We start from the raw sequence: 13092 nt of genomic DNA, 5'->3' as shown, positions 1-13092 counted from the left end.
TCATGGCCATAATGGAGCTTCCACACCTCTGGACCTGACCTGACTACACCTGTTGTTCTCTTGTTTGTTTTGATGGAGTTGTAAATAGGAGATAGATGGTGTCTGAGTCCTCCATTTCTGTTTAGAGAAGGATTCTCTTTCTTAACAAAAACAGCTTCTTTCACTCCCCTCTCAAACCAATTTTTCTCTCTGGCTAAAATCTGTACCTCACTGTCCTCAAATGAGTGGCTCGTGGCTTTTAGATGGAGATGAACAGACTGAGGTCCACTGCTGCTCTCTCGTCTGTGTTGGTTCTTCCTCTTGTGAAGTGTCTGTTTTGTTTCTCCAATGTAGCGTTCACTGCAGTCTTCACTGCACTGAATGGAGTAGAGTGCACTGCTTTGTTTGTGACTCGGTGTTTTGTCCTTTGGTTGGACCAGTCTCTGTCTTAGAGTGTTCGTAGGTTTGAAATAGACCGGGATCTCATGTTGTTTGAAAATCCTCTATAGTTTTTCAGAAACACCAGTCATGTACGGATTGTTATGCTAATTAAACCCCACACTCTGTACAGGTCAATAGGCCGAACTAACAAACAGAAACTGTAAACAAGAACTGAACAGAACAGAACTGAAGAAGCTGCGATAAGCTGCGAAACGTCTTCAACCAAACTAACTTTTGTCCAGGCGATTTTCTCCTCATGGATTCTACCTGGATGACACATCACTTTTTTTGTTCAACGATGTAAAAATAGATGAAAAATGTTGGACTGTTTTACACCGAGGAGAGTGAGTCTGTCGGAGCTCACAGAGACACTGAGGAGTCATAAGACGGGAGCCAAAACCCAGGGAGCAGAGTGTGAGTGAATGTGGTGTTGAAGGTGTGGAGGTGGGTCAGTTGGTCAGAGGAGACTGTGTAGAAGGAGAGAGAACCAGCAGGACAGTCCACAAACACTGCTACTCTCCCAGAAGAGGAAGACCAGGACTGAGGGAGGCGGGTTTGTTTGTTATTATGATGAACAGAGAAACCAACTTTAGAACACTCCAGACTCCAGGACTGATCATTGTGTCCAAACAAACTGTCATCACCGCGTCCTTTCCTTCTGATTCTTCTGTAAGACACTGATATATAAACCCATCCACTCCACTGGACCTCCCAGTAACAGCGACCAGTCAGACCAGTGGAACACAGAATCTGTTCCCAGTAGTCAAATCTGTCCTGATGATCTGGATACGGCTGCTCCTCTGTCACATGTGTCACCTTCTTGTAGTTGTCAGACAGTTTGAGATTTCTGTTCGCTGTGTTTGGATCCAGAGTGAGATCACAGAAATCTGATGGAGAGAAAACACAACACAGCAGCAGTGAGTCCAATGTCCACTCTCATCATTCCACTCTTCTGTTTGTCTCACATTTATGTGAGTGTAAAAACTTTTCCTTTCACAGCCCCACACCAGTCTATTTCAGATTATTCTCAGTGTAAATCTGGAGTCTATTTCAGATTATTCTCAGTGTAAATCTGGAGTCTATTTCAGATTATTCTCAGTGTAAATCTGGAGTCTATTTCAGATTATTCTCAGTGTAAATCTGGACTCTGGAGTTTGTTGCTGCAGTGACAAAGTGCAGCTCCAGTCTCTGACGTCACTCCACACATTCCTACACTCCTCTGTGCTCCAGGACACACACTTCCTCCTTTAAAGAGGGGGATGTTCTGAGTCTTCCCTCTCTTTGCTCCCCGTGCTAAGTCCCTCCCCCTTCAGAGCACTATCCCAACACACACAACCACTAATGAAACTCCTGCACATCACATCAGGTTTGTCCAGTTGCCACATTCTATGGGAGGACTCAGTTTCCCATCATGCATTGTGTCTCACACCCATTTGAAATAAGTTTGTGTCTGTTTCAAATGGACTTAATTAAACACTTACACTTTCTGAGTCCTGGAGTCAACCACTCAGCTCCAGCAGGCTTCAGTCTGAAACACAAGACATGAGTCTGTAACACAAGAGTCTGAAACACAAGACATGAGTCTGTAACACAAGAGTCTGTAACACAAGACATGAGTCTGAAACACAAGACATGAGTCTGAAACACAAGAGTCTGTAACACAAGACATGAGTCTGAAACACAAGACATGAGTCTGAAACACAAGAGTCTGAAACACAAGACATGAGTCTGTAACACAAGACATGAGTCTGAAACACAAGACATGAGTCTGAAACACAAGAGTCTGAAACACAAGACATGAGTCTGTAACACAAGACATGAGTCTGTAACACAAGACATGAGTCTGTAACACAAGACATGAGTCTGTAACACAAGAGTCTGAAACACATGAGTCTGAAACACAAGACATGAGTCTGTAACACAAGAGTCTAACACAAGAGTCTGAAACACATGAGTCTGTAACACAAGACATGAGACACAAGACATGAGACACAAGACATGAGACACAAGACATGAGTCTGAAACACAAGACATGAGTCTGAAACACAAGACATGAGTCTGAAACACAAGACATGAGTCTGAAACACAAGACATGAGTCTGAAACACAAGACATGAGTCTGAAACACAAGACATGAGTCTGAAACACAAGACATGAGTCTGTAACACAAGACATGAGTCTGTAACACAAGACATGAGTCTGTAACACAAGACATGAGTCTGAAACACAAGACATGAGTCTGAAACACAAGACATGAGTCTGAAACACAAGACATGAGTCTGAAACACAAGACATGAGTCTGAAACACAAGACATGAGTCTGAAACACAAGACATGAGTCTGAAACACAAGACATGAGTCTGAAACACAAGACATCTGAAACACAAGACATGAGTGAAACACAAGACATGAGTCTGAAACACAAGAGTCAGAAACACAAGACATGAGACTGAAACACAAGACATGAGTCTGTAACACAAGACATGAGTCTGAAACACAAGAGTCAGAAACACAAGACATGAGTCTGAAACACAAGACATGAGTCTGTAACACAAGACATGAGTCTGAAACACAAGACATGAGTCTGAAACACAAGACATGAGTCTGTAACACAAGAGTCAGAAACACAAGACATGAGGCTGAAACACAAGAGTCAGAAACACATGAGTCTGAAACACAAACAGTTTATGTGAGGATTGTGAGATCTGGGAGGATGTGTAGGATAATTAAACAACATTCTTGAGTGTCTCCAAAGTCAAGGTCTGCAAGAGACAGAATTTTCATTCCCGCTCCCACATCTGTGATATTTGTTCTGCTCTCACATCTGTGATATTTTGTTCTGCTCTCACATCAGTGATATTTTGTTCTGCTCTCACATCAGTGATATTTTGTTCTGCTCTCACATCAGTGATATTTTGTTCTGCTCTCACATCAGTGATATTTTGTTCTGCTCTCACATCAGTGATATTTTGTTCTGCTCTCACATCTGTGATATTTTGTTCTGCTCTCACATCTGTGATATTTTGATCTGCTCCTGCAAATCCCACAGGATGGGGATGTTCACTTTCTTAAGATCAAACTCAGAGAAGAGGAAAAAAATTGTCTAAATGTGATCGAGATTAGACACATCTGCAAGTTGAGTGTGTTTAAAATGTTTTTATTAATGCCAAATCAAATCTCCAACACAAATGATGTATGAGACAAACATGAATCATTTGGATATTTGACTTTAGTGTCAGATTGAATTTGTGGGACTGTAGTTTATCCTCCCACCCGCCCGCTCCCACACTGTGCAGTCTCGCTCCCGCCCGCACCACACTGAGCTTTCAAAATGTGTCCCGCGCCGCACTCTTTTGTGTCGGGTTGGAGGGCTCTACTCCAAAGCTCAATATGCTCTGTTCCACTTTGTGATGTCATGAAGTGGTACTTTTCAAGTTAAAAGCTCCTTTTACCTTTTGTTTAGTAGAAATTGTAAATTTCAGGACTGAAGTGATCCAGATGATTCTAGTGAAGGTGTGTGGAATTTAAAAACACAGTGGAGCACTTCCTGTATCGCCACATGATGACATCACAGAGTGTTTTTGGTTTGAGAGAAGAGCTCAGCTTAAATGTGCAGGTTTGCGTGTTAAACATGTGAATGAAACAAAACACAAGTCCAGGTGTGTTTGTGATGAGGAAACAACATTAGAACAGAGATCATCAAATAGTGTCATATGGAGCTTTAATGCAGCTCACAGCTCTAAGGTTTTATATTGATCTGTGTGACGATGTTAAGCTGAGGCCTGAGGATGATGAATACACCACATTCACACTCAGCATCAGTAACTGGCTCATACAGCACATGGGGCATGAAGGACGCAGCAGCTCAACTCGTTTTTGTGCTGAATGGACACTTCTAATGTTTGTGATGAGAGGAAAAAACACTTTAAGTCACTTTGATTCTTAGTCAAATCCTGTCCACATGTTTAGTCAAAGTGTCTTTGTGTCCACAGTAAAGTGGTCCATACCTGAGAGTGTCCAGTGTGCAGTAGGGGTCCTCCTTTAGAGCACACAGGAGCTTTACTCCTGTGTCTCCTGGATGGTTGTAGCTGAGGTCCAGTTCCATCAGATGGGAAGGGTTGGACCTCAGAGCTGAGGCCAGAGAAGCACAGCCTTCCTCTGAGAGCAGACAACCTGACAGTCTGAGGACACATTATTGGAATCAGTCCATTCATTAGAAACATTCAACTCAAATGAGACAAAGAACAAGTCCCATATCTTTATGTGACTTTATCAAATGTGATTTTCCAATGCAAATACCAACAGTTTATGTAATAATAGTGAAGAATATGAACCCCTCTGACCTGAGCTGTTCCAGTTTACAGTGAGAACTCTTCAGTCCAACACACAACATCTTCAGCCCCAAGTCCTTCAAGTCGTTGAGGCTGAGGTCCAGGACTCTCAGACTAGAGGACTGGGAGCTGAGGACTGAGGACAGAGCTTCACAGCTTCTCTCTGACAGGTTACAGCTGCTCAGTCTGGAGACAGAAAACACTGTTTATGTAGAAGTTGAATCAAACCATCCTCTGTTAAACAAAGGAGACTCACAGAGCTTTGGTGGAGGCCTTGACCACTGGCAGCAGCCTCAGGAGACCCTCCTCTGAAGCTGAGTATTTCTTCAGCTCAAACTGGTCCAGATCTTCTTCTGATGACAGTAAGATGAAGGCCAGAGCTGACCACTGAGCAGGAGACAGTCCACCTTCAGACAGACGTCCTGATGTCAGATACTGTTGGATCTGCTCCACCAGAGAACGATCATTCAGTTCATTCAGACAGTGGAGTAGGTTGATGCTCCTCTCTGCAGACACATCCTCACTCAGCTTCTTCTTGATGTACTCAGCTGTTTTCTGATTGGTCTGGGAGCTGCTTCCTGTCTGTGTCAGCAGACCTTTTAGAAGGCTCTGATTGGTCGACAGTGAAAGACCCAGGAGGAAGCGGAGGAGCAGGTCCAGGTGTCCGTTTGGACTCTGTAAGGCCTGGTCCACAGCTGTCTGGTAAAACTGCACTGATTTGCTGCTAAAAACCTTTGTCCGTGATGATGATTGTTTCTGTGAGAGCAGGTTGATCCCAGTGTTGATGAAGGTCTGATGGACATGAAGAGCAGCCAGAAACTCCTGCACACTCAGATGGATGAAGCAGTAGATCTTGTCCTGGTACAGGCCTGGCTCCTCTCTAAAGACCTGTGTGAACACTCCAGAGTACACTGAGGCCGCTGCAGCGTCCAGCCCACACTCGCTCAGGTCACTCTCGTAGAAGATCAGGTTTCCTTTCTGCAGCTGCTCAAAGGCCAGTTTTCCCAGAGACTCCAACATCTTCCTGGTCTCTGGACTCCAGTGTGGGTCCGTCTCAGATCCCTCTTTATACTTGATGTTCTTGACTTTGGCCTGAACCACCAGGAAGTGGATGTACATCTGAGTCAGGTTCTTGGGCAGCTCTCCTCTCTCTCTGTTTTTCAACACATGCTCCAGGACTGCGGCAGCGATCCAGCAGAAGATCGGCAGGTGGCACATGATGTGGAGGATTCTGGACGTCTTGATGTGGGAGATGATTGTGTCGGCCTCGTCTCTGAACCTCTTCCTGAAGTACTGCTCCTTCTGTGGGTCGGTGAACCCTCTGACCTCTGTCACCATGGAGATGCACTCAGCAGGGATCTGATTGGCCGCCGCGGGTCGTGTGGTTATCCAGAGGCGAGCAGAGGGAAGCAGGCTTCCCCTGATGAGGTTCACCAGCAGCACGTGCACTGAGGCGGATTCTGTGGGGTCGCTCAGGGCCTCGGTTTTTGTGAAGTCCAGAGGAGGTCTGCACTCGTCCAGACCGTCAAAGATGAAGAGCACCTGGAGGTCTTCAAAGCTGCAGAGTTCTGCTTGTGTTTGACTAAAGAAGTGACGAACAAGTGTCACCAAACTGAAACTTCTGTCCTTCAGCACATTGAGTGCTCTGAAAGTGAACGGGAACAGCAGCTGTATGTCCTGGTTGGCTTTACCTTTAGCCCAGTCCAGAGTGAACTTCTGAGTGAGCACTGTTTTCCCGATGCCAGCCACTCCCTTTGTCAGCACTGTTCTGATGGCTCCATGTGTGTGAGCTGGGCCTTTAAACATGTCTTCACATGTTATGGTTGTCTCTGCTGGGCCTGGTGTCCTGGAGGCTGTTTCCATGTGTCTGACCTCATGTTCCTGGTTGACCTCTGAAGACCCTCCCTCTGTGATGTAGAGGTCTGTGAAGATCTCATTCAGAAGGCTGGAGTTTCCTGCTTTAGCGATGCCCTCAAACACACACTCAAACTTCTGCTGCAGGTCAGACTTCAGTTTACGCCGATAAACTTCAGAATAAGTCCCTGAATGAAGACAACAGATACAGACCTGCGTCTCAGAGAGGATAAAATGACTGTGAGCACCTTGTTAAATGTTTTAAATGGTCCTACTGTTCCTCAGACGCTCAGCCAGCTCCTTCTGCTTCATCCTCCAGAGGGAGTTCAGTGTGATCTTCAGAACAGCCTCACTGCAGCTCCTCTGCTCTTCATCCTCATCCTCCACAGGATGTAAACCTCCTGGCTCATCTGTACTCAGAACCTTGTGGAGCTTCTTCAGCTCCTTCTGGACAAAAGTGAAAATGTCCTCCTCCAGACGCTGAACAGACACATTATAAACAACACAAATGTAGTCAGTGTCAGATCTTGTGAACAAGCTTCATTCATCTGAATCATTTCCAAACTTTTGTGAATGGGCAGACCTTAAATATGGAGTCCAGCTGTGTCTGATGGTGCTGACCACTGGAGACCTCTGGACCCGGCTGCTCCCCTCTGTCACAGAGATGCCTGAAACATGCATCATTATTATTTATTATTCATGTATTGTTCTTATGATCAATGTTTTTGAAAACTCGTGGCTCTGTGCACAATGATGTGTCTCTCCCAGGTGGGGACTCTCAGAACATTNCAGCCACTCCCTTTGTCAGCACTGTTCTGATGGCTCCATGTGTGAGCTGGCCTTTAAACATGTCTTCACATGTTATGGTTGTCTGCTGGCCTGGTGTCCTGGAGGCTGTTTCCATGTGTTCTGACCTCATGTTCCTGGTTGACCTCTGAAGACTCCCTCTGTGATGTAGAGGTCTGTGAGATCTCATTCAGAAGGCTGGAGTTTCTCTTTAGCGATGCCCTCAAACACACACTCAAACTTCTGCTGCAGGTCAGACTTCAGTTTCGCCGATAAACTTCAGAATAAGTCCTGAATGAAAAACAGATACAGACCTGGTCTCAGAGAGAAAAATGACTGTGAGCACCTTGTTAAATGTTTTAAATGGTCTACTGTTCCTCAGACGCTCAGCCAGCTCCTTCTGCTTCATCCTCCAGAGGGAGTTCAGTGTGATCTTCAGAACAGCCTCACTGCAGCTCCTCTGCTCTTCATCCTCATCCTCCACAGGATGTAAACCTCCTGGCTCATCTGTACTCAGAACCTTGTGGAGCTTCTTCAGCTCCTTCTGGACAAAAGTGAAAATGTCCTCCTCCAGACGCTGAACAGACACATTATAAACAACACAAATGTAGTCAGTGTCAGATCTGTGTGAAACAAGCTTCATTCATCTGAACATTTCCAAACTTTTGTGAATGGCAGACCTTAAATATGGAGTCCAGCTGTGTCTGATGGTGCTGACCACTGGAGACCTCTGGACCCGGCTGCTCCCCTCTGTCACAGAGATGCCTGAAACATGCATCATTATTATTTATTATTCATGTATTGTTCTTATGATCAATGTTTTTGAAAACTCGTGGCTCTGTGGCACAATGATGTGTCTCTCCCAGGTGGGGGACTCTTCAGAACATTCTGCTCTGTGCTAGAGTCTGGTGGATTTAATTAACAGGAAAATACATTTGGACTTTAAATTTAAATGATAAACCAGAGCACTGTTTTGGACAAATCTCACACCAATGTTTTTTAAATATAGTTTTACCCTAAACTTTTTAATTATAGTGACTGAGTCTTTACTTCGAAAAACTAAGGAAACTTTCACCTGAACAGAATTTGTGAAACATTAAATAAGCCATATACCAGATCTAACTCCACATATACTTCTAATATCATGCACCATAATACACAGTGCTCACTCACAACTCTCTCCTGAAGGATATTGGAAGTTCCATAGACATGTCACTCCTGAGGGACTCACAGCTGGGACCAGGTTCAGACGGAGGATGTTTCTGGTGGATCCTGAGACACAGAAGAAAACACACTTCAGTCACAGTAAAACACATGGGACTGTTCTGACTCAGATACAGAGTGTTCAGGAGGCCTTCACCGCAGACACTGCTTGTGGACAGTAAATGGTTGACTGACAGGAAACGGTGTGGAAACTGGAAAACCAGTGTGGCAAGGTAGCTGATCATGTGGTCTCTGCCATGTGACACAGGTGTCACATGGCAGAGACTACAAAGGTCAGAGGGGAACTAGGTGACTTCCTCTTCCTGAGCAGGCCTAACACACGGCTATTTCTGGTTTTAACAGTCCAGATGAGAGAGGCTCAGTGCTGGTTGCCGTTTTTGAGTTTTAGTTTTGATTGTTAATTCATTACAGCTCTGCGGTGGGTGTGGGCTGGAGGTAGCTGGGTGTGGAGGGGGCTCACCTAGAGGGTGACCTTATTTATAGTTATTGGTGATGGTGGCACTTGTAAATGGGTGTTTTCAGTTGTGGTAACGGTTTTCTTTGTATTAATCTTGTTTGTTTTTTCACTTTATAGCATGTCCCCTTCACCCCAGCTTTAGGGTGGAGCCGCACCCCTGCAGTAGTATTCTCACTTGTTAAAAGCACCTTTTAATATTTTTTGTAAATAAAAGCTGCCGTATGGCTGTAAGACCCATACACTGACTGGCTTGCTTTGTTATTAAAGCTACCTGTAAATTCCAGGTGTTACACCAGTAAGCTGTACAAGTTGTGCCCAAGGCTGGAAAATGGTATCTTACGTGTGTGCGGGCGTCTATGCAAATCTTCAATGCCCCTAGAGTCCAGTCATCCCGTCAAACTGGCCAAAGATCTCCATATTTCTACTCTGCTGCTGAGGAAAGTACATCAGGATGTGGGACACGGAGGCCACACCCACATGTTATCCAAGCTCAGGGAGAAACACTGGATCACTGGAGTCAGCACTGCTATAAGGAGTGTCCTGTACAAATGTGTCATCTGCAGGAGACTCAGTGCTACCCCAGTGTACCAGCAGGTGGCACACTTGTCCGCGGAACGACTCATGCCAGATGAGCCTCTTTTACCAGAGTTGGAGTTGATTATTTTGGGCCTTTTAAAGTGAGGAGCAGGAGTACAGTGAAGTGGTACAGTGTCATATTTACAGTACCCGTCTTGCACTGAGAGCTTTTCACATTGAGGTGGCACCTTCTTTGGATACTGACTCCTTCTAAACGCTCTGAGGTGCTTCATAGCCAGAAGAGGACAGGTCCATGAGCTGCACTCTGACAATGAGACAAATTTAGTGGGAGCAGAACGTGAGCTAAAACCACTCATAGAGCAGTGGAACTAAGCACAGGTGCACAGTGTGTTACTCCAAAAGGGCATCAAGTGGTCGTTCAACCCTCCTGCTGGATCCCACCGTGGAGGAGTGTGGGAGAGGCTGATCAATCTTACTTCAGGTGAGAGACGCAGGAGCAGAACCAGAACAGACGAGAGTGGGTGGGACTGGGGGGAGAGCAGTGGTCAGTGGATCTGCTGTGGGTTGGGGAACATGAGATAGACTCTGGTCTGGTGTGTAATGAACAAAAGAACGCAGAGAAAACTAAAAAGGTTGACGTGTGTGTGTGTGTGTGTGTGTGACAGGGGCACGTGCACGTGGAGTGTTCCAAACACAAACTCAGACAGTTCTGTCATGGCACATCCAAAATTCTCTCTTGGTGGTGCCTCTGCTGGTGTGGACTTTCATCGTGAGGCTCCGGACCTGTTTTATTGTCACATATATAACTTTTCCCCACAGCCTCTGTGCTGCCTGTGATGAGGCAAAGACTGCACACTTTACACACACTGGCAGTGATTTTAAATGCCACAGCGCTCACAGATTGGTTCAGATGTCATCACCATATATGGACTTGTATCATCCCACTCCAGCCTCCAGCAGCCAAGTACAGCCCCACCTGGACACACCCCCTCTTTAATGCTAGTGCTAGTGCTATGATCGGCCCATGGTTTTGTTGGATTCAGGTGATTTTTTGCTTCTCACTGATAAATAACATTCATATGTACAGATGAATTAGAGTTTGTTTTGTAAATGTTTGTCTAAAAAGCATTTGACCCTGAGGCCAGGTTTGGACATGTGGACCAGATCTAACTTCACATATACTTCTAATATCATGCACCATAATACACAGTGCTCACTCACAACTCTCTCCTGAAGGATATTGGAAGTTCCATAGACATGTCACTCCTGAGGGACTCACAGCTGGGACCAGGTTCAGACGGAGGATGTTTCTGGTGGATCCTGAGACACAGAAGAAAACACACTTCAGTCACAGTAAAACACATGGGACTGTTCTGACTCAGATACAGAGTGTTCAGGAGGCCTTCACCGCAGACACTGCTTGTGGACAGTAAACGGTTGACTGACAGGAAACGGTGTGGTAACTGGAAACCAGTAAGCTGTACAAGTTGTGCCCAAGGCTGGAAAATGGTATCTTACGTGTGTGCGGGCGTCTATGCAAATCTTCAATGCCCCTAGAGTCCAGTCATCCCGTCAAACTGGCCAAAGATCTCCATATTTCTACTCTGCTGCTGAGGAAAGTACATCAGGATGTGGGACACGGAGGCCACACCCACATGTTATCCAAGCTCAGGGAGAAACACTGGATCACTGGAGTCAGCACTGCTATAAGAGTGTCCTGTACAAATGTGTCATCTGCAGGAGACTCAGTGCTACCCCAGTGTACCAGCAGGTGGCACACTTGTCCGCGGAACGACTCATGCCAGATGAGCCTCTTTTACCAGAGTTGGAGTTGATTATTTTGGGCCTTTTAAAGTGAGGAGCAGGAGTACAGTGAAGTGGTACAGTGTCATATTTACAGTACCCGTCTTGCACTGAGAGCTTTTCACATTGAGGTGGCACCTTCTGTGGATACTGACTCCTTCTAAACGCTCTGAGGTGCTTCATAGCCAGAAGAGGACAGGTCCATGAGCTGCACTCTGACAATGAGACAAATTTAGTGGGAGCAGAACGTGAGCTAAAACCACTCATAGAGCAGTGGAACTAAGCACAGGTGCACAGTGTGTTACTCCAAAAGGGCATCAAGTGGTCGTTCAACCCTCCTGCTGGATCCCACCGTGGAGGAGTGTGGGAGAGGCTGATCAATCTTACTTCAGGTGAGAGACGCAGGAGCAGAACCAGAACAGACGAGAGTGGGTGGGACTGGGGGGAGAGCAGTGGTCAGTGGATCTGCTGTGGGATGGGGAACATGAGATAGACTCTGGTCTGGTGTGTAATGAACAGAAGAATGCAGAAAAAACTAAAAAGGTTGACGGGTGTGTGTGGGTGTGTGTGGGTGTGTGTGGGTGTGTGTGTGTGACAGGGGCACGTGCACGTGGAGTGTTCCAAACACAAACTTAGACAGTTCTGTCACGGCACATCCACAATTCTCTCTTGGTGGTGCCTCTGCTGGTGTGGACTTTCATCGTGAGGCTCTGGACCTATTTTATTGTCACATATATAACTTTTCCCCACAGCCTCTGTGCTGCCTGTGATGAGGCAAAGACTGCACACTTTACCCACACTGGCAGTGATTTTAAATGCCACAGCGCTCACAGATTGGTTCAGATGTCATCACCATATATGGACTTGTATCATCCCACTCCAGCCTCCAGCAGCCAAGTACAGCCCCACCTGGACACACCCCCTCTTTAATGCTAGTGCTAGTGCTATGATCGGCCCATGGTTTTGTTGGATTCAGGTGATTTTTTGCTTCTCACTGATAAATAACATTCATATGTACAGATGAATTAGAGTTTGTTTTGTAAATGTTTGTCTAAAAAGCATTTGACCCTGAGGCCAGGTTTGGACATGTGGACCAGATCTAACTTCACATATACTTCTAATATCATGCACCATAATACACAGTGCTCACTCACAACTCTCTCCTGAAGGATATTGGAAGTTCCATAGACATGTCACTCCTGAGGGACTCACAGCTGGGACCAGGTTCAGACAGAGGATGTTTCTGGTGGATCCTGAGACACAGAAGAAAACACACTTCAGTCACAGTAAAACACATGGGACTGTTCTGACTCAGGTCAGATACTTCAGGAGGTTCTACAAAGTGTTCATGAGGCCTTCACCACAGACGCTTCAGTACGGCACATTCAACAACAAACACATCCAGTTTAGATATTTTTAAAGTTTGAATTATGGAACAAAGGACAGACTTGTGTGTCTCATTCTGATTTGAATGTGATTCTCTGTGAACTGTGGACCACTCCTGGACATGTTTTTATTTCATTCAAACCACATCACCCACATTATATCCAAATGTTTGTTAACATAAAGTGGTGATGTTATAAGGTGTTGTGAGTGTGACTTACTGTGGACCATGTTCTCTTTTCAAATCAATCCCTCCATCATTAGAGCGATCACTGTTGAATGAGTGGGCGCTGGTCCCA

At 45.5% G+C, this 13092-nt stretch overlaps 1 protein-coding gene across 1 annotated transcript; it reads right to left on the bottom strand.

Annotated features, from left to right (window-relative positions):
• Positions 1 to 239: 239 nt before the first annotated feature.
• On the bottom strand, positions 240 to 12870 carry LOC129412656 (protein NLRC3-like). The gene is made up of 10 exons (XM_055166886.1): positions 12565 to 12870; positions 10829 to 10927; positions 8563 to 8661; positions 8070 to 8154; positions 7762 to 7966; positions 5006 to 6791; positions 4762 to 4935; positions 4426 to 4599; positions 1902 to 1948; positions 240 to 1307 (listed from the first exon to the last, which is right to left on the bottom strand). Exons 1-10 carry the CDS (start codon positions 12705 to 12707, stop codon positions 781 to 783), a joined length of 3339 nt encoding a protein of 1112 aa, XP_055022861.1. The 5' UTR covers positions 12708 to 12870; the 3' UTR covers positions 240 to 780.
• Positions 12871 to 13092: the final 222 nt, after the last annotated feature.

Source organism: Boleophthalmus pectinirostris, unplaced genomic scaffold (genome assembly GCF_026225935.1).
Source record: "Boleophthalmus pectinirostris isolate CB_2022bp ecotype Guang Dong unplaced genomic scaffold, ASM2622593v1 HiC_scaffold_9, whole genome shotgun sequence".
NCBI lineage: Eukaryota > Metazoa > Chordata > Actinopteri > Gobiiformes > Gobiidae > Boleophthalmus > Boleophthalmus pectinirostris.
The sequence above is the reverse complement of the archived record's forward strand: the minus strand, read 5'-3'. Positions and strand labels throughout refer to the sequence as shown.